Raw genomic sequence first — 21,617 nt, forward strand, 5'->3', positions numbered from 1 at the left:
AATGCTGCTACTTGTTTTTTTATGCTTAGAAAAATGGAAGATTTGGACTCTACAGTCATCTTTTTAAATATGCACAGCTTTTTATTGAAAAATAAATGGATTTCTTTTTGTGGGTTCAAGACAATCTTTTACTTGACTTGGCATGATTACAGTTACAAAGTGGAACACACCAATAGTGGAAGAATTCAGAAAGCAAAATTTTCAGTACATATCTAATACAACTTAAGTATCAATATCTCACCAATTAATTGTAGAAATTATTTCATCCAATATATGCTAATGTAAATGGACATACTGATACCTTCAACTAAGGCCTGGTAGCCCATCCCTAATCAGGACTATGGTGAACTGAGGACCACCTGAAGATTTTCTGGGTCAAACCAGAACATTCAACAGAAAATTGAAGCTGTTCATGCTATCATAAAAAAAACCTGAGCAAACAAAAGAAGTTTCCAACATGGAATTGAGGACACATGTAAAAAGTGATATTCATCCGGTGGTCGCAATCATCAGAGACGAGCACGAGCCATTAGTCTTTTCAACTCATTGCTCATCAGAGCACATCCTTTCATCAAATTAATGATCACATTTATTGTTAAACACATTTTTATAAAACATTCATTCATTCTGTCTAATTAAAAGACCCAACAGGCCTGACATCACTTAGATATGCATGCTTATCACTCACAGGGTTTGAATTAAAGATCTGTGTGTGCGTGTGTGCGCACATGTGTGTGTGTTTGCACACTTTATATGTGCATAGGATGGCGAGCAGAGAATGAGGCTTCCAAAGCAGGTCTTCCCACTCAAGGCTTAATGGTGATAATCATGTCATGACCCAACATTAAGTCTGCGAGTGCGTGTATTTGTGTGTGTCCTACTCTCACTAATGGCGACGATGATGACATGTTCTCCATTAGACTAGTCAGTGGACCACAGCAGATCTAGCATATTAATGATGCTGATGATGGCTTCTTTAATTATGGTCGTCTGCCGCCGCTGTATGGCCCCGCTCCTTTTCCCAGTCCTTTCATCACACACTCCCCCTATGCGCCTTTTCGACTTGTTTATCAGCCGGCCGCCATTACTGAGGCTCCCTGTCGACTTGAGTCCCGCCTGCTGGGATGCAACTTCACCAGGGTTCAGGAGAAGTTTGTCCCACACAAATATTTAATTGGAAAACAGCTGACATTTTTTTTTTTTTTTATACGTGAACTTCAATGTTTAGGTATGATTTAACTCAATAATACGCTTTGTTTATAGCTTTATGGAAAGATGTATGCTGACTACATAGAAATAGAGTTCTTTCATTCTTGGCTCATTTGACATTGCTCAATTTTCCCCGTGATTTTCATGACACAGCCTGTCAGACTCAAAAGTAGTCTGAGAAGTTGTTTTCTTTTTATTTTTTTCCTTTCAATCTTTATGGATAAAAAAAGAAGAATTTGAGCATCTCGTTTAGGTGATGCCTTTTGTCATTGTTGATAAGATGACAAGATGATGAAAACAGGGAAAAAAATTCAATTAAAACATTAAAGTTTGTAAACACAGTGTGTATTTCTGATCAGAGGTTGCAAAATGATGTTTAATGAAGAGTTTGTGAATGAGGATATGATTAATCAAGGTTAACCGTTTTTCCTTCCAATTCAAAGGCAAGAGGAGCTTTTTGATTAGTATTCCAAAAAGCACTTAGCGGCTGAATGTGATATAATTAGGCTTTTATAAGCAACACAATAAAAATGGCTCATTTGATTCATTAAAGTCAGGGTTAAAATCCCATGAAATTTGGGACTTTTGAATGTTCTGAAAAAATATGTGACGTTACATGAGATGTCAGCAAGACCTCAAGTGGGTCTTTTTTTTTTTTTTTTTTTATTGTTCCTGTGATGCTACTACAAAAGCTGCCACTGATAGCGAGGACGAAAAATGGAAATCATCTAAGTTTAATGATGTGATGTAACATTAATTAATGATACATTGTCACAACAATTTAAAAATCACTGTTGCATGGCAGTCCTAATTGTTGCGGACAGAGGGCAACATTTATAGTCAAAGCCAACAACAGCCACCTAAAGCTATTAAAAAGTAAGCTTAACTACTGGGTGAAAGTGTGAAAAGATTGAAAGGGGAAGGCTATTCTAAAGTTTTGGACTTGTGAAAGTGAAGGCACAAACTCCATTACCCAGTAGTCAACCACACAAAAACAGTCAATTGGAGCACAGCTTCGTGTGCATATTGCAAATACGCTCGGCTGCTCTTTTTTTCTTAATCACTGCACTTTTTCCCTGTCGCTTCCCCAGTGCGATTAAACATCTAATTGTAGAGACATCAATGTCAATGACTTCAAAGATTATTTTATTTTGAGGGAGTAAATTCATGTTTATCAACTTTTTGCCATCTGAAATCATTTTGGTCAATTCTCATTAAGACTTCCCGCAACCCTAGAAAGTTTAGGTGACTGCACTAATGACATGTTTGTGTGTCTGATTGAGGAGAGAAAATGCGATTGCTAATGTGTTTAAAGCAGGAGGCACACAACGTGTTTACATGATTCGTATTTAAAACGGAACCATGCGGAGGGAGGGGTAGCACCCCTGCGGTTGTGTGCATTTTGAGAATCGCACGCTGATGAGCCGACATCATGCAAATCATTGCCCTTATGTTAGATGTGAGACTGGCTCACAAACACAAAGCTCATGCAGATATGTCCACGTGCAAGCAAAATCTGTGGTTTAAAAGAATAAAAAGTAAACAAAGCTTCTGAGAAAATGTATTCAAAGAAAGGAGCACTGCACTTGTGAAAGACAGGAAGTTTGAATCAGTGGAGAGTAGTAAGAAAGCTCAAGACTAGGTATTTTGGAGTTAAAAGTGTCAGAAAGCCGAGTTTGCACAAAAAAACTATCGTCAAATGGCCTTCTTGCTTCCTTCCTGTGATTTGAATTCTGCAGAAGGAGCTGAAACATCAAGTCTGAAGAAGGCACCCTTCAAACTTGAGACCTCTCCTCACGAGAAGCAGTGGAGCAATTACTGGATTGCAGTCATATATTAATAAATTGTGCCATCTTTTTTTTGAATTCTGTTGCACCACCAAAAAAAGCAATGTCTGAATTTTGTCAGTTTCTTTCATTTTGTTTATCACAAAGAATTTGCGTACCTCATATTCACACAAACACACACAGACATATGGAGAGAGCTATCTGAAGTTCAGCTACTGTGCACCGAGGCAATTTGTAATATAGATTTCCTCTGTAAGCCACTGTAGTGTACCATTTACTATTTCAAACCCTTTGATTTTATTTATTTTTTTTCCCACCGGCGGACATTTCATCTTCTCAAAGTCAATAAAAGAGATTGGAAGTCTAATGAAGGAGTCATATTCACAACAGCCATCACGCCGGTGTTTAAACACTGTTTTTCCAAATGCACATTCGGCAAAAAAGGCTCACCTGCCGCTGAGATGATGAAAGGCAGAGTGGATGCATACGGGGAGATAAAGGGGACTGTGTTTGAGTGCAGGTGCGGCCATCAAATACAAAAATACATAAAACACAATCTTTACACACTCACACAAGTAATTCACCTTCACAAGTAGAAGCCTTAAAAATCAAGAAGTATGAGATTGATTCAACTCGCCAGAGCAATGGTTGTCTAAACAGCAAAAACTAATTGTATGTATCTTTTATTTCTTGACGTGCACTATCAACTAATTGGATACAGTGGTTCAGCATTAAATAATCATTGTCTATGAGAAGACAAGGTGTAAGCCAATTTATATAAATCACATTATTCTAAAGGGCAGAGTTTAAAAAAAAAGGTGAGTGCAAAAGAAGGAAAAAAGGATAGATATGGAACCAAATGTAAAATCAAAATCCAAGACAGCAGCTTAAGACAGAATTTAAAGTTTGTCGAATCTAAATGAACATGGCTTCAATCTTTGCCCTTAATGATCTATTCTGCCTTTGTACAACGCCAGCTCAGCTTTGACAACTGCTCTCCCTCTAAGATTGTTCCCGCTTACAGTCAGAACATTAGGGAATATTACACCCAGAATTAACTCTCCAAATCACCTGGCACGCACCCCTCCCTCCTTTGGACAAGATAATCCGGGCTCGAGCGCTGGATATATGCCACTAATCATCAAAAAGCTAGAAAAGCAGAGAGGAAGGATTGAAGGTGAGGTGAGGGAGACCTTGAGTCAAAAGGTGAGGAAGGACTCAAAAATAAAACATTACATCCATTTGATTTTCAATGAGTGCCATACATTATTGTATTTGATGCCTTCATGGGTGTGCATAAATTTCTTTTCACTTACCTGGGCTTGTGAATCCCTTTTCGCTAGGTCAGCCTTCCTCTTGAGTTCTGCAACCTCCAATTCCAGTCTTTGAGTCATGACACTACACATAGCCAAAACAAACACACTGATCAGAATATAATATTTTAAATAGATGAATGCTAATACAAATTTGAAGACAATTTGTAATTTTAGTATTGAGACATGAAGTCGATGCACAATTAGTCTTGGCGGGCCACATAAAATAATTTGGTGGGCACTATCTGGCCTCCGGGCCTTGACTTTGACACCTTAGTGTAGTTTTTGACATTGTGGGTTCCGTTTATTGTGTGAATAGTTGTCTGTCTCTATATAGTACATGCAACTGACTGGTGACTAGTCCGCTGATAGGTAAAGCACATATTGAAGGACTTTTATTTATTTTCTTAAAAATTTTCTTTTATTTTCGTATATGTTGATGACACCATGAAGTTTGAGTAAATTGGGTAAAATGTCTGTATTTGTGTGTGTACTTGCATGTGTGGCAGTCGAGCTAAGAGAATGTGATGGGGATCAATACCAAAGGGTCCATTCCTGCCACACTACTGTGCGTCCACTGTCTGTATGCGAGTCAGTTAGTGTGTACGTGTGTGTGTGTGTGTGTGTGTACGTGTGTGTGTGTTTGCCAGCTATCCGGGCTACAGCAGGATCAATACAACAAATGATTACCATTTCCACTAACCTCCCTCCGCAGCCTGGCTGCGGCCGATCAGTGGGCCTCAACACCACCCATCTCAACACAAATGCATACACACCAAAACAAACTATCCACAATAGTCATCCAAAAGCTTTAAACAACAAGATTATAAGGAATTATGTGTTTCCGAGCATAAACAGCTTTAGGATAGTGATGTGAACTTACTTTGTTATGGATTTTTCTGTTAAAATAAAACAGCAAAAGAGTAGGGAAGACAGTGTTAAAGCTACAACGATAAACCTGTAGGATTTGATTTACATGATGGAACCGTTTTGTTTTTATTCACTTAAACTTGAAAATCTAAAAAGTAGTGAAGTGGAAAATGGACTCGTATACTCATTTGCCAAATTCAACAAAATCCAATAGAAGAGGACATCAAAAATTCTCCCTTTGGAAAGTAATGCTTGGCATTGTCATAGAGGTATTAAATCGAATAATTCAATAGGTTTGGTGGTGGTGTCAAACTATTTTTTCTTTCTGCTCATGAACGGAAAAAATAATCAGAACAATGAGATTTTGATTCACAGTATGTTTCCACGCAACAACATGTTTGTGAGTGATTAGTAGCATAATGCAGCGGTAAAAGCAACAACAGAACAGCCAAAACAAAAAAGGAAAGCGTACGGCTGATAGATTGGTCCATGGAGAAAACATATGACAGGAAGAAAAGAGTCAAAGCGAGAAAGGAAAGGAGACGGAGGCATCCCATGGAGAAAGGAGGGGATTTCCCACTGCACAGATGGAAGCCATTAGCATGGTGTTGTTGCTTTAAAAATGAAGGAAAAAAACAACTTTCATGTCTTTGCACTTATTAGATAATATCGAGTTAACCGTAAACAGCGGCGCTCTCCAAATGTAATATGCCGACGCAGCGATTGTTTCACCGTGCGCCACCTAAAATTGCTTGGAACTTCAGAACGTCTAATCATTCACAATAAAAAACTAGAAAGGTTCCACGTTGACTTTCAAATTGTCGATTGACTATAAAAAAAAAGAAAGAAAAAAAAAGTTCCACAAGCTTCTCTTACACTCTTGTTGCAGCGAGGTCATGTGGAAGCCAAAGCCACAACCACAACGACACACACATCTATACTCATACACGCACGCAATTCATATTTTGCTGATGTCATCGCCACAGCTCTTAGCGGCGCGTCGGGGTCAACTAGGGGCCTCACCTCTGAACTTTGAACTCTGTGCACTCACATCTGTGCAGCCAGTGTGTCTCATTATGCAGGTTACATTCAAATGTTACTTGCAAGATGAGATCTCATTTTAATTTGATTATTTTTGACCATTTTATTTAATTAAGTCTCTGCACTGTTTAGCACTCAAACTGCCTACTGTGTGTTGCCCACAATGAACTTTTAAACGAACAAGCATGCACAGTGGGGTGAACGGAAAAGGAAAGGAAGTTTCTCGTGCCTACCGTGCTTTGTTTCCTGCTTGCTCTTCCTCATTCAGACAGGCCACCATGCGCTTTGCCTCTTCTGAACGGGCTGTCAACGCCTCCACTGAGCAGGAATAAAGCAAGATGAGGCATTAAAAGACGGTACAATTCCAAAAAATTCAGAACATAATTAATAAAAATAATAATAATATATACACATACATAATATATACATATACCTACACAAACACATGCATATATATCCATTTTGAACGAAACAAAAGGCGGCATCTCCTGCTTTGTCAATAGATGGCACTCTTTACCCTGACCACACTATTAGCGCTCACACAGTGCAGCGCTTCAATCATGTTCCTTTTCCAGCTCCATCTTCCGTCTACATGCAATAAAACCCCATTGTCCCACACTTAGTGGTGCAGCACACTGAGTGGCTGCATAATAAACCACCGGTCAGCTTCTTTGATTTGCTCGCCTTAGCCTTGCAAGACCTTTTCAGTTGTGGCTAAAATTTTCATCCTTTACCCCCTCTTATTTTTTGTGCTGTTTTGTGAGTCAATGTTGCCTCATAGGTTTTTAAAACCTTTTCACTAAATTCAGTATTCACTGAACACAACATAAACTGTCAGCCGTCAGTGGCCAAGGCTGCTGAATATTGAGGAGAAGTGAGCGCTTTATATGCAGAGGTGCGTGTGTGTGTGCGTGCCGAATATTTACAGGCCGGACCTTGACTTTGTGAAAATGAATGTGTATTAGAGTATGTGGAACAGAGCAGTTGATGTGATGCTTTTAGTGCCGGCGCTATGTTGCGATAGGCAAACACACTTGATTTAAGACCTCAAACCACATAGCAAGAGAGGTGGAAAAATCTACATTTAATAAAATATGTTTAATTTATGATTTTGGAAGATTTGAAACCATCAAAATTGGATTCCTGGAGAAAATGAAGCATCGCGGATAAATATTTAATAGTTAATGCTTCACAAATACGACTAATGTGTGCATGTGTGCTTTGCTGATATTTCAGCCCAAGGTGAACGTTTGCTTTGAGTCTCAATAATCAATAAAGCAGAAAAGTGAGAGTTTGAGATCGAGGTTGGAGCTTTACCTCAGCGAAAAGCACTATGAGGTTGTGGACGGAGCAATCAGCAGCAAAGACTGGTCCAAACACTTATCGTGGACGTAGATATGAGATATGGCAAGATATGGCAAAGTCATGTATGATGGTTGTTTGACCTTCAATGTGCATTTCTGCTCTTTTTGTGACGTCACCCATCCATTTTCCAAAAGCCAGACTACACTGGGGACTGGTTACATCGGCACATATATAGACGGACAACCATTCACACTCACTTGGGTACCTGGAACACTAGTCCATAATCTAAGATTTACACTCTTTTATGAGCTGCTTTTAGTGTATTCATGTAACGTTCTGACATAAAACCCCCAATCTAAGATCTTGGCTCTCCTTACACTCTCACTTTCTTGACCCTGTATTACTGGCTTCACATTTTCCAAGTATGACATTAGTCTAAAAGATACGGCTCTCCTCATTCCTTCTGCGTGAGCTTCAAAGGCCGTCATGCGGCATCACAGATCCGCGGTCAGATTACCAAGCACTCGGAGCTAACCTTTAACATGACAGGGATGAAAACCCAGCCGACCTCGAGTCAGTGTTTGGGCAGGGCCCGGGCCTTCATAAAAGATTCAAAAGGCTTCATAGGAGCTTCCTTTGGCTTTGTTGCGGGATTCGTAGCGGGCTAAGGTGCTCCCGCGAGACGACCCAAAGCTTCCCCGGACTCTTTCGCTATGTTTCAGAAGTTTCACGGACTTGCAACACTGCTTTCGGGTAGAAGCCAATAGGTGTCTTTGCGCACGCTGTTCAACACACAAATACACCACGCTGGCTCTCAAAGACAAATAACACACACATATATAGGATTGGAAAACTCCCACAAGCATCCGCCCCAACAAACTCCCCTCTTGCTCTCTCCTCTCCGCTTTATTTACAATCCTCTGGCAGCGGTACAAGGGCCCGGGGCTATAACACACGGCACCTAATGCTCAAACTGCCAGGTAATCTCATGTCTGACATCCCCCTTTGATAGAAACTGATCAATAGACTCTTGTAAAGGAGTCATTTTCTCTGATGTTTCTACCAACCACTTCTCTCTATCTCGCTCTTTTCCCATCTCTCTGTGACCCCCCCGCCCCTCCCTTTTTTCTCAATTTTATTAGCTATACATTTATAATTCATATTTCTGCAAGGCTCTGGCACAAAAAGGGGGTGGCCTCTTTGTGTAATAAAGAACAACGGCGGTGAAGCGATGGGGAGAAATTCCAGTATTTGCTGCCGGTTCCGGTGAACAACGGTTTTGGGGATCGATAGAATGTGAAATGGGATTATCGCTAGTAATAGAGGTGAATTGAAGGAGAGAGGCCTGTGCACTTGTGTGCCCGGGGATCGGGATCATAAAGAAGAAAACACGCATACAAATATACGCTGTCACATGCACTGTGGAGTCATTCCGTCATCTTTTGTCATGCGTACGAAAAAATGAAAGTGTGCGGGAGGAAAAAAAATGTTTGTTAATGTTGTTATCAAAAACTAAATAACATCCAGTCTAAAGGTTTTATCGGCAGGCTCTGGACTAGATTTAACTGATGAGCTCTGATTAGCTCAAGTGAGTTCTGACTTGAATTGCTCTAATCAAGCAAGAAAACTAAGTTCAATGAAGTTATTCAGGGTCTCATATTCATAAAAGGCTCTTTTGTTCACTGCAGTACATTCTGCATCTGACTCTTAACCCAGTCTATTCACGCCAGGTAAACAATGCCCTGTGTTTTGTTCCAATACATATTTATTCTTCTAGAGTCATTACAAAGGCGCCCTATATTGCTAGATTGTGTCTGCGGAGGATAAAGGCAGCATAATATGCGGTTTTGTGTTGAGCGAAGAGTCGGGGCCATGCGTTTTGATCACAGACAAAGGCCAAGCCACACAGCGTTGTCTTTCTGTCTCGATCTTGTTAATGAGCAGTGTTCAGCGAGCGAGCCCGCTGCCACAGACAGAGACCTCAGATTCATCTCTCGGCGGACAATAGGTGATTGTGTGGATGTGTGCGTTTGTACCTCCGAGAGCAAGTGTGCTTGTGCTAATTAAAGCGGTGGGAGTGGGGGGAAAAATGGCTGTTATTTTTTCCCGCGCGTGTGTGCGCACGTAGCCAAGAGAGAGGTGTTTGCCCAGTATGACCGAAAATGTGTACGTTAATTCTTAATGAGACATTTCTGCGCCCGGAGAAAAAGCCATACGTCGCGCTATTCCTGCAACAACGCACGACTACAAAGGCCATTGCGATGCATGCACACACATCATTACCATGCGCTAAAGAAGCCATTAAATAAAACCTCTTGTCACAGTATATGTGTGTGCGCTTCACGTGCCGACAGCTTGCAACCAAATCTCACGGTTGTAGGCGCTGCCGGCTAATTTGAGATAAGCAATGGAGGGCGAGAGCAGCAGTGAGCTTCTGGAGCACAAGGCAGATGAACACCGCATGGTTTCATTTGCGTGCAGTTGGATTCTGATTGGCGACAATTTCTGCAGGAGTTGGAAAAATAAAAAAGGAAGAAAATCAAATGAATTGCCCCTTTCCGATCAAGAGTTAACTAGCATTAAGTTGTGTGCAGACAGCAAAATGTCATCACAAAAGACAAATTGCGTTTGTTACGAATGCTGTTGTCAGGCGTGACTCGTGTAAAATCATTAGCAATTACTATACCTATAATTGTCAAAAAAAATAACTAATATAAATATTTTAAAAAATGTGATACACATTTTTGGGTATTTTATTGAAATGAATAGTGTTTAAATTAATGAACACTGAAAAACCAAAACATTCTACAAACTGTTAAAGGAGCATGTAAAAAAAAAAAAATTCTATTCCATTAGGGCCACTTCTACCTCAAATGTGGAGTGCCTCAAGATTCACTCTGGAGCCTCTCCTCTTCACCCTTCATCTACTTCGACTTGAAGCTATTCGCCGAAAGCGCGGCGCACATTTTCAATGTTATGCTTATCACAACCAAATATGGATGCCACTGACTTGAGAAATGCAAAATCTCTCATCATTCAACTCATCAAAACATGGCCATCACTCAACTTCCTTCATTTTAACAATAAAAAGTCAGATGTTCTAGCAAAACATCTTTGTAGACACAATATACCACATTGTGAAACCGCTACCTGTTGTTTGGTGTTTGCAACGCAGCTCCTCAAGCTCTTGACTCAGCCGCCCGACTTGAGTGCTCAGACTCTTTTTCTCCCTGTGAGCGTTTTTCAGGTTCTCCTCCAGTCTTCGTACCTCCTGCGTCTGAACGCCCACCTCTCTGCAACTTCTTGCGGCCTCCTGCCTGGCTTCCTGGAGAGCCTCCTCTGACTGGCGGAGGAGATTCATGCACCCCTAGAGCATTTTTAGGTGGGAGGGGGGATAAACAAGAATGGTGTTTACACTTAGAGCACTGTATAATATATTTTGGGATTGGTGCTTGACTAAATGTTCTTTATCAAATATATATGGCAAAACAGACTCACCTGGAATTTTATTTATTTATTTTTTAAATCTTTCCTTGGTGTACTCCACTGATCAGCCATGCACTATTAATTTTGTAATTTCCTGAAACTCAAAGTCTTAGTTTGGGAACTTTTATTAGAATATGAGATTAAAGCGGGATTAATCATAATAATTAATTTGATGTTTTTAATTGCCTATACACACACACACTCAATCCGCAGTGGCTGTGTTCAAAATAGAACAGAGTTCCGCTCATGTGTGATTACATACATTTTAGTAATGATAAAGAATGATCAGGAATATATACATAATGCATGGGTCTATTACGTGTCCTTACAAGGCGGAAACTCATTACATGAAACTCCACCGTCTGAATAAATGCTTTTGTGCTGACACCGAGACAACAACTATGATCTCATACGGGCTTGTGCGAATGAATGAGTGTGTTTGTGTGTACATATGATACATTTGTTTCACTTGTGCTGAGCCAGAGGACACACCGATAAATGTTTCCACTAATACGCCACTGCAATTCAAGGATACACACCACACACTCGCTGGCATGTGATACTTATGACTGCCAGAAATGTTGGCACTTTGCCAGGCTACGGGCGCCGCCACGTTGAGTAATTTAAATATTAAGTGTCCCATTGAGCCCGTAATTGAAGTCAATTTCGCCAGCTTTGGCACTGTTTAGTACTTTAATTAATAACAAGACAATTTGTTTCTGGCAGGCAAGCATGAGACAATCACATGATTGCTGAGTTTTGTGTGTGCGTGCGGACGTCTGTACAGCGGGTGCGTATTAGTGTTTAATTATCAATCCCCCACATTTGGCCTCAATGCTATATTAAGACATTGTGTGCAGACACAGAGATATAAATTCATATAAAACAATGTGCAGAGTCAACATCAGCAGAACTACCTTTTGCTTGTCTGCAAGCTCAAGCTGTAAGTGTGTAACTTCCTCTTTTAGTTGTGCCACTTCCTGTTCCAAATATCCACGCCGGTTTAGGTGTGCACGGCAGGACGTCACGAGACTTTGCTTCAGACTGGCTTGTTCTTGGTTTCTGAGAAGATAAAAAAAAATGTGAGCCTTAAATGCCCCTCAACAGCAATGTAAGCAAAGCGGCACCAAGTCCCCACCAACACACTGAAATGAGAAATTAAACCACATAGTGGCTTCTCAGAATAAAAAAAAATTGAAAGAGATGATGTTAAATTTAGCATGCTTCATAAAGTCCACTATCGTGTGCCATTTGGTAAGTAGACTATAAAGTAGCAAGTGAGGGAGGGGCGGGGTGGGGTGGGGAAGGGCATTAGAAGAAGGACAAGGACAGAACTGGGATCAGCAAGAGTTTTCATATAGATGCCATTATTACTGTCGCTCCAGCTCTGATTTCATCTGTAGAATAACCTTTTCACACTCCACAAGGCGCTCCACCTGCTCACTGCAGCGCTAAAACACACACACACACACACACACACGAAAGGTGAGTACATCACTATATTTGTCACTGTCACAAGCTCAGCTGCAACCTCCAGAGATATATGCATTGGTCCATTTTGGAATCTCTCAAAAACACAGAACGCGTATGTTATTATTTGGATGAGATGATAATAGCGGCCTTACCTTCTGCAGCTTCTGCTCGTTACTTTGCATGCTCAGGTAGTCCTTGTTCACGTGAGCGTGAGTCTGCTGATAAAGTCGCAGGTCACACTCCAACACGACTTTCTACATGCAGGGGAGAGCAGAGATAAAGACGAGAGGAAAAAGTCGTTGCGGGGATATGTCAGAGAGTTGCTTATCGCTACGCTGAAAAGCAGTGTTTTGCTGCCCTTGGAAATGTGTTTTGTTGCATCGCACTCAACTTGGAGCACTACATGCACGAGAGGGAAAGAAAAGATCCCTGTCAAAGATCCACTTAAAACATTTTCATCGGTGTTTGCTTGTAGCAAACCTTTACATACAGTGTATACTGAAAAAAAACATCCTTTGATTTAATTTGAACTAGATTGGTTGCATATGATAAAATGTAACAATTTGAGGGGGACATTAAAAATAATACATCAGTTTATCACATTTTAATCATGTGCGAGCAATGTACTCGTACAAATTAAATAAATTATGAGGACTGCTTTTTCTAACGTGAACAACTGCATGTGTGACTTTTTTCTTTTTGGATGATATATAAACAATATTTCCCTTTTGTAATCTATTTCTGGCCACAAGCTGTGTCAAGCACAGTGCAGAGAGTAAGTAGGAGCATCCCGAAGCTTCATAAGAACTCCTAACCTCTTGATAGGCGCCTCACAATCAAAGTCATTAGCCGGCGTAATAAAGGGCTTGAGATACAGCCATTCTTCAGCAGCCTAACTCTTTTATAACCAACAGATTAAAGTTGATTGGATTAAAATGACATTCTTCCCGTCTGACCTTGGCAGCAGCAGTTAAGTTCATCCAAATTAAATTTCTCCGTAATAAAGATGATTCATCTGTTGCGTGACGTAGTTATATTAAAAGAAGGGGGGGGGGGCAGAAAAAGAGCGGGTGAAAGATTTTGTGGCACGTGCCAGCGTTCACACGCACAACGGCACAGTGCAAGCAGTTTTGGAGAATGTGGGACATTCTACTTCTACTTTTGTTCTAGTTCAATACAAATTTAAATGATGGGGTTGAGGTCAGGGCATGAAAGAGGAATGCAAAAAAAATGCTGACCTGCTCCTTGAGCGTGTCCACTTGCCCTTGCAGGTTGCACACAAGGCTTCTCAAGTGATGCACCGTTTGCTGGCTCTCTGTCAGCAGATTTTGACTGACGTGGAGCTCGTCCGTCAATTGCTTGAGGCCTTCCTGCGAGCTCTCCCATTGGCCCACCTTGTCGTGGTGGCGCCGCTTCAGCTCTGATAGTTCTTCGTCCATTAAATGGGTGGCTTGTTGGGACTCTCTTAACTGCCAATTAAAAAAAAGTGAAAACAAACACTACACAATGCAATGAAGCATCTCTCACCTGTTGCTGGGAATACTGCAGCTCCTCAAGCAGATGTTTCACCTGCCCTTGCACCTTATGCACCTTCTCCATTGCGGCGGTGTATTTGTGTTTAAAAATCACAGCCATTTCTTTTTGCTCCTCTGCTTGCAGGCAGGCCCCTTTTAATTCCTCCCGGGCTTCTTTCAGCTGCCTACGGAGGAGATCCAGATCCTCCACCTGGTGCTTTGCTAACTCCTTCTGTGATGTTGCAAACTGAAAGCAAATGGAACATGCATGCAGATGAGAACAAATCTGGGTGTTGTAATTATGTGGGAAAGACAAATGTTGATAAAGGTGGATAACTGGAATCACTAGATAGTAGAGCAAGTTGTTTAAAATGCAATTAAAAGAGCGAAGAAACTGCCACTCTAAAGTCACCCTTGTCATAATGACAGAAGGGAAGCCAGGAGGTGAAACCGGTCTTAATCCCGGTGTTACAGCAAGAATCCCGCCACAGCTCACCTCTCAAGGGGAGAGGTTGAGAAAGTTAAACCGGCTCTAGAACACTCATCTTGAATTCATCCATGTTAATCCCTCTGTAATCTGGATGAGAACCTGTCGGTTTACAGCTAATGACAGCCAACTAGTTAGATTGCAGAGGTCCGTCGCGGCTTGGTTTAACCGTGGATTTGCTCAGTCCCATCTCAAATCAACGCTCCAAGCATTTTAGGAGAAAACCTAGACATGTGATGGAAGGAAGACAAAGTACACCACTAACTTTAAATCTCCCCCCCAAAAACTTTTTAGTGTGTGGCTTTTGGGTTTATTGAGTCAGTTCAGGAGTTTGATTTAAAGCACATATAACGTGTTGTTTTGTCATATGACTAAAGAAGTGCCTTTCCCTTTTTTTGTAATATCCAACCATGCGCTTTGCTAGTGGCTAGTTAAGTATCTGTCTGGGTTGCTGGATGAAAGGCCTTTTAACGAGACTTAATGGGAAAACCATGGCTGTCTTGTGACCATAATCAGCAGGCTTGTGCTTTCAGGAAACAAACAAGCCTCATTAAACAGGATGGAAACGACGTCACTTTGACCTCGGCAGCTTGATGTTTGTCATTCTGTGATCAGCACGTCTGCTCGCTTTAATTGATTGTACCGAAGAATTTTGATTCATCTTCGTATTCTGATCTTGTTCAAAGTGGTATGCCAGCCAACATGTAAAATGCTTTGGATTGCTGCAAAGATAATTGTAGAGCTGCCGCTTTCTGTTTTAATTCGCCAACAGGCCTCTTTTTTTGTGACCTTTGACATTTTGGATTTCACCTGAGAAGGAAAGGGAAGGCCAAAAGATGGAGCTAGGAATACAATTTTGAGTGATACGCACAGAAAATACAGCTAGGGAAGCTGCAAAAAAACCTCAAGCTTGAGTCATAGATTTTTCCCAGTTTAGTCCCACCACCAGATTGGAAAAAAAAAAAAGTGGACACGGCAAACACGAGTGACTAATAACTCCCTTTGCCTTAGCTCCAAACTTCTGAGGTGAACATCCCACTGCTGTAATGCAACAGCCCAGAAAAAGACACCTCCCTCAGGTCGATGTGGGTGTAAAGCAGGTTGATGTCAGATAGAAAGAGCCAACAAACCCACAATGGTATTAGCGCAGCCTTAAAGTAGTTACTGAAATAAAAAAATAGCAGTGCCTTTTCAAAGTACTCTTAAAATTTGATTTTACACACAAACATGAAAGCAGATTATTTTTTTTTCATGGAGCATATGTGAATATTATTCACAATGGTCACACAAACGTACTTTCTAATTGCATGTTACAGTGGTGGAAATGATCTTGCATTATAATGAGAAGGGTTTTTAGTTAGTTAACATAAAAAAAAGATGCAGCACTTATCTCATTAGATTTTGCAGACTTACCTAGTAAAGTGTATACGGAATGTATTTATCACTCCATTGATTTCACAGTCATTTATTGCAAGAAGATAAAGCCTGCCCGGTCTTTTTACGTTTTCCTGATAGTCACCCTCTCAGTCCCACCGAGCCTCCTTAACAAGAGTCTAAATCTCTAGCCGCTATTTTTTTGGGGGGGTGGGTAAAAAAAAAAAAATCTTCCCAATTTCCCTGGGTTCTACATTGTCAAACGCAGCTTTGAGATCAAATATTCATGTTATTGGACGTTGTGTTTTAAGATAAGCACAGTGGTGTGCTGAAGACAATATATGCAGTGAAACTGGTGTTTATGCTTGACTTGAAATACAGTGTGCCTGACAACTGCTTTCATTATGTCTGTTTCCTTGGTGAGCTCCCCTGATTGCCCACTTTTTCCTGAAGGACGCCGCGTGTGCGTGGAACATGCGTGCACGGCAGCATACCCTTGACTTTGCTGGGAAATGTGATTGATTTCTTTATTTCATCTAACCGGGTTCGCTAGTCGGTATGTTAGCAAGATATTTCTGTGTTCGGGGGCAATCAAATATCCGCAGCCACGTATTGCAAACATTTATTTTTTCGTTAATGGGTTTTTAAATGTATTTTTAATCCCACATATTTTTTTCAAATGATGTTCAAGCTGCGGGAAGAGAAAATCTTCTTTGATGTAGATATAAAATAACAAACAAAACCCAAACGGAATAAATGAAAAAAAGTTGAAGTCAAACGTGTACATTTAATGTAAACTTTCAAAACGATTCTTTGTGATAAATTGAGCAAACTGCTGCCTTCCATTTTCCATCTCCTGCTGGTTCCGAGTGATCCGGGGAATGTTTTGACTGGAGTTGAGGGCTCATTTGTAACTGTCCGAGGGGATTGATGGAGTTAACTTGGCTCTTTGACCTCTCACCTTTAAAAGTCAGCAATCGGGGTCTTTGCCATACGCTAAACCGGCGTTACTGCAGGGCGAGCCAATGAGAAACACATTCATTCAGCATTATACGCATCATTTTAATCACATTGGATTTTCCGGGTGGTGGAGTGTTTGGTCACATTCTCAATAAGCAAATGAGAAAATGACCGCGGCATTTACAGTATGTGGCGCTATAGGGCAAATACAATGCATTGCACAATCCCTGACAAATCTTAAAATCTCAGCTTCATTTCTCTTTGAGGAGCGCGTGTGTGTGTGTGCCAATTCCCAATGTGAGCGTGTGATAGGCAGAATAAATGTTGATAAACACCAGAGAATGTCGTGTCAAAACAGACACCTTGTCAAAATGACATGCTAACTAGGTCAATCACAAAGTTTAAGGAGAAACTTTGGAGCTTTGCTTTATGCATATCTCTGCGTGCGGATGTCTACGTGCGTGATAAGCTCCTGAACGAATCGGCGGGAGGGGACCGCCAATATCGAAGGTATTTTTAAATCAATGAGCTCTTAAGTGTATCTCGGTCTCAGTGTGTTTGCACGTATACACGCACACAACACTCGGCACAGACAGAATCCCTACTGTCAGGCAATGACAAGATAAAGAGAAGGAAGTGGAGAAGAAAAAAAAAAGAAAAAGGTGGGGTAGAGGACGACAGGAGGGGGGGGGGTGATAATATTTGTACACTTGGTGGTGCGGGTGGTGATGGGGATGAAAGGAAAAAATGTCAAGGCAGGAAAAGAAATGCGCAACAGAAAAGATGGCGCAAGAGGTAAGAAGAGGCAAAAATGTAAAAATATAATCACTGTGAGCAGAACCAAGTCCAGCCTTGAAGACCGAAACACAACATGCTTCGTCTGACGCATCTTAGTCCCTTTTCCTAAAATAATATCTGAGGGTACCAATGTGGGACCTGCTTGTGTGGCTTTTGGGGACCGCTTATGGAAAATGCAACGTGACCGAAAAATAAAAGAAAGGAGCGACCGAGTGTGTGAATGCGTGACGTGTTACAGGGAGATCAGAGGAACTCCAGTTTTGTGCCTTAAGCAGGGCCAGATGTGGAGAAGAAACTGGATCCCTGGACTGAAGCTAATGGTCCATCCATTCGGTTAACAATCATAACATGACGGACACATCTCACTGTGAATACACACAGGGGTGCACTACGAGTGTGAAAACACACCAGTGGTTAGAAAGAAAAAAGTATCTGCCCTACTGGAATTTTAACAGGAGGTTGAATACAAATATGAATCACAAGAATTTACTTTTGTTATTTGGCAAAAAAGAGCGCAGAATGAAAAGGTCAAACGAGTGCCGCGGTATGGAAGAATTAGAAAGGTAAAAAAAAAAAAAATTAATTGTGTGTCCTCTTTTCAAAAAAGCTCTAAATAGCAGCACATTCCAATAACCATTATCTACAACTTATTATCAACTCCACTTTAGAAATAGACAATGTCTTTCTGTATTACGTTTGAAAATTAAATATTTCACTGAATTGCCGCACCTGTGCGACCTTCTTATCAGTCCCACTGTGACAAAAGAAACTTGATTACATTAAAGTGAATATTACATTTCATGTGAATTCTGCAGAACTTGTCAATTTTTTTTGCAGCCGAAGTCTTTATACTGTGACAACTCCATTGTCCATTCTCCATTGAATATTTAAAACCTTGAGAACAATTTCAGTTTCATTGTCAACAATACATGGCCAACAATGGGATTGTCTTAAGTGTTCCAATTGATAAAGTTAGACAAGCCAGGTCCGCTGCTTTCGAAGTCAAATAATTACCTTCTTTTGAGTGGTGCAGCTCACATGAGTGTGTTCTTGCTGCAGACACGCCACCTCATTACTGATCTGGATCTGCTGCTGCCTCATCTGCCTCCCTGCATCCAGTCTGACACGGGCCCGATCCAGAGCTGTGCCAATGTCGCTCACAGTGCACTCGCTTGTCTGTAAGTGAGGGCAGCAACAGATAAAGACAGGCAGCTGAAGAATATGTTCACTCTGTTAAGTTGTACGCTTTTGAAGCGTTTCAAAAAAAAAAAAAAAGCTCCGAGTACAGCCGGCAGCCAGCCGCAGAGAGGGTGATCCAAACAAGGAGCGGCACACAATGAAGTACGGAACCGTTACAGCTACAAGAGGACAGAGATGAAAGTATAATTTAGGCATGCTTGCCACAGCTCTGTCTGCTGTGTCTCCATAGCAGTGAAAAGGAAGATCATAAAAGCATTGTGTCAGGCCGGGGAACCCAACACTTTCTGCTTTGACTGCAGACCAATAAAAGTGCAAGTCAACAAATCATAAAGTTGTACGATCTTAAGTGTACTACTCCTGAAACTTTGGCACGACATTTGCGGTGGCTTGTTTTTCCCCCGACTGGATCTCCATTTAGCGACAAAAACAATTGGATTTAATTAACTCTCGTCTAGGAGAAACCGCAAGCCTTTCATGTCATGTAACCCAGTCAACATATTAGGCTTGTGCATGCCAAAGATCATAAAAACAGACAATAAAATCATATTTCAATTTGGATTAACTATTTAAAAGATGAATATCCACCATAATGTCATTCTAATATAAAAAGAAAGATTTATTTCTGCAATGGCACTGATATCTGCCATCATACAGAAAAAAGTATCCAACTGGATCATTTCCATTTAAGTGCAACATTTTCTTTTCAACCTTTTGTCTCTTTTTTTTTTTTTTTAGAAATTATATTACAGGTAGATTTTTTTTTTCCACCAATCATATTAATTTACTGCTCTCTGGCCAGTTTTGACAGTTTTAACAAATATCCCAAAAAAAGTTATTATTTTTCTAAATTGCAAACCTGTGCTGTATACAATGGTAACGGATGACTGATCAACAGCAACACACAGTAATTGGTTTTATTTGAGTCCAAAAAAAAATACCTTGAGGGACCAGAGTAGGTAGAAGAAATATTTTTGGATATAGCAGAAGAAAAAAAGGGGGAGAGCTAAAATTGTAAAGGCCATTCCATTTATCATGCGTATGACTCTTTAATGTTCCCATTCATTACTTCTGGTTCTCTCTGGGATGAGAGCCACAGTGGACCAAAACAAAAAGGTAAGTATGAGGCAAGACACACTAATTTTGGGGAGGGAAAAAAAAAAATACAAAGAAAAGAAACAAATCTACTTTATCCCTCAGTGACAGGAGACGGATTTCTTATAGTACAACTAGCATACCTCTGTGGAGCTAAGATGGCGGCAAAGTGTTATTAAATATGGTGAGAGAGGGACGAGGGGAAGCTGGAGGAGGAGGAGGCGGGGCAGGGGAAGGGATGATTAACTGTGAAGGAAGTAAAAAAAAAAAAGAATTCCCAGACGCACCTGACTGGATTTGATTTAGATAATGTCGTCTGAATCTGTTTCTTATTTAAGTGCAACGTACTTTTTTTGTTTTTTTAGTAGTTGTTACCTACTTGATTCTGCAGTGCATCCAGGCTGTTTTCAAGAAGCGCCTCATCTTCAAGCAGCTGTTGTGTGTGTTGCTCCTTCAATGCCAAGGTTCTCCTCAGCCAGTCCTGAGAGGCCCGTAAAGACAACGTGGCTTCTTCCAGCTGCTTTACGTTTGCGTCACTCTGTTTAAGCTAAAGCAAAGACGGAAGAGTGTGTGAGGGCCCGTCAGGGACATATTTTAGGATTACCTTTCTCATACATAACCAAAGGCTCGCTTAGACACTCCAGAAATGTTCTCATCCAAAAAATGTTTGCAAAAAACAAAAAAGCAAGTTTCTTATGCGGACATCAAGCTGAAATGTCCTACGTCTTAATTTAATCAGTTTTTCTCTTACTGTATCTACACAATGATATTCCCAAAAAATTAAGAAAAGCCTGAAAGCCTCATCTGGATCCTGAAAAACAAACCATCCCATCCCTGAATCCTAAAAGAAACAACAAAACCATCACCATGTGATATGGCATGCACTGTTGGTCATTATCAAGGCATTATTGGCGGAAAGAGACGAGCTATGGCAAGGAAGCAGACAGACGCTGAACTCCTCACCCCGTCCGTGCATGCGCATGTGTGGAACTGTGGTTCTCAACCACCTGCCAAAACCAAAGCCCCTATTCATTAGTCCTGTGTTAAATAGGCTCTGTGTTAGATTAGCGGGGAGCCACCGCAGACAGTCAAGACACACATACAAACACATTTACATATGCACATGTCTATTTTTTCAATGTGCCTCATGCAAAGTATTCTGTATTATGACATTTTTCTGATTGGCGATTTGTCTTTCAGCACTGACTCCGAGCCATCTTGATTCAGTATATATATAGTACATCATCATCCAACATGCTGTAACATTGAGCTAATGGCTTTTTATGCACTTAACTCATTTACTGCGTGGCTAATGGCTGGTAACATTATTAGAAATGAGGCGGTAGATGATACAAGGCTAAATTAAACGGACTCGTCAGCATACTCTGACCAATTTAGTTTGACTGTTGGGAAATAAAATGGCTTGTATGGAAGTGGGACAGTAAAGTGTGAATTTCATTGCAGTGTCATTTTAATAAAGTTGATGTCCGTGGGGATCCTAATTTGGAAATCTTTATGTATACTGGATTTATCTGAAAGTATTGCAATACTAAAAAAAAGGGCCAACAGTATTGATATCTTCACGACAGTGATTTTGAGAACTGTAAATTGGTTCTATAATTGATACAGCCTCCATAGGAAATGATTAAACAATCCCATGTGGGCTGTGGGAAATCTTAATTCTCCATTGGAGGAGCTGTGGACCTTA

General features: G+C 40.7%; 1 protein-coding gene across 2 annotated transcripts in view; it reads right to left on the reverse strand.

The window, feature by feature from the left end:
- The window catches only part of LOC125986288 (myosin-11-like), a 96,399-nt gene that overhangs the window by 60,031 nt on the left and 14,751 nt on the right, over positions 1-21,617 (reverse strand). For both annotated transcript variants that reach the window (XM_049749930.2, XM_049749933.2), the window contains exons 3-12: positions 20,289-20,456; positions 18,632-18,793; positions 14,012-14,245; positions 13,723-13,953; positions 12,637-12,738; positions 12,386-12,462; positions 11,929-12,073; positions 10,676-10,892; positions 6,454-6,538; positions 4,313-4,394 (exon numbers count right to left, since the gene is read on the reverse strand). In XM_049749930.2, coding sequence (XP_049605887.1) covers positions 4,313-4,394; positions 6,454-6,538; positions 10,676-10,892; positions 11,929-12,073; positions 12,386-12,462; positions 12,637-12,738; positions 13,723-13,953; positions 14,012-14,245; positions 18,632-18,793; positions 20,289-20,456 — 1,503 coding nt within the window. The remainder of the gene's footprint in view (positions 1-4,312; positions 4,395-6,453; positions 6,539-10,675; positions 10,893-11,928; positions 12,074-12,385; positions 12,463-12,636; positions 12,739-13,722; positions 13,954-14,011; positions 14,246-18,631; positions 18,794-20,288; positions 20,457-21,617) is intronic.

The sequence above is a fragment of the Syngnathus scovelli genome, chromosome 18, assembly GCF_024217435.2.
Source record: "Syngnathus scovelli strain Florida chromosome 18, RoL_Ssco_1.2, whole genome shotgun sequence".
Lineage (NCBI taxonomy): Eukaryota > Metazoa > Chordata > Actinopteri > Syngnathiformes > Syngnathidae > Syngnathus > Syngnathus scovelli.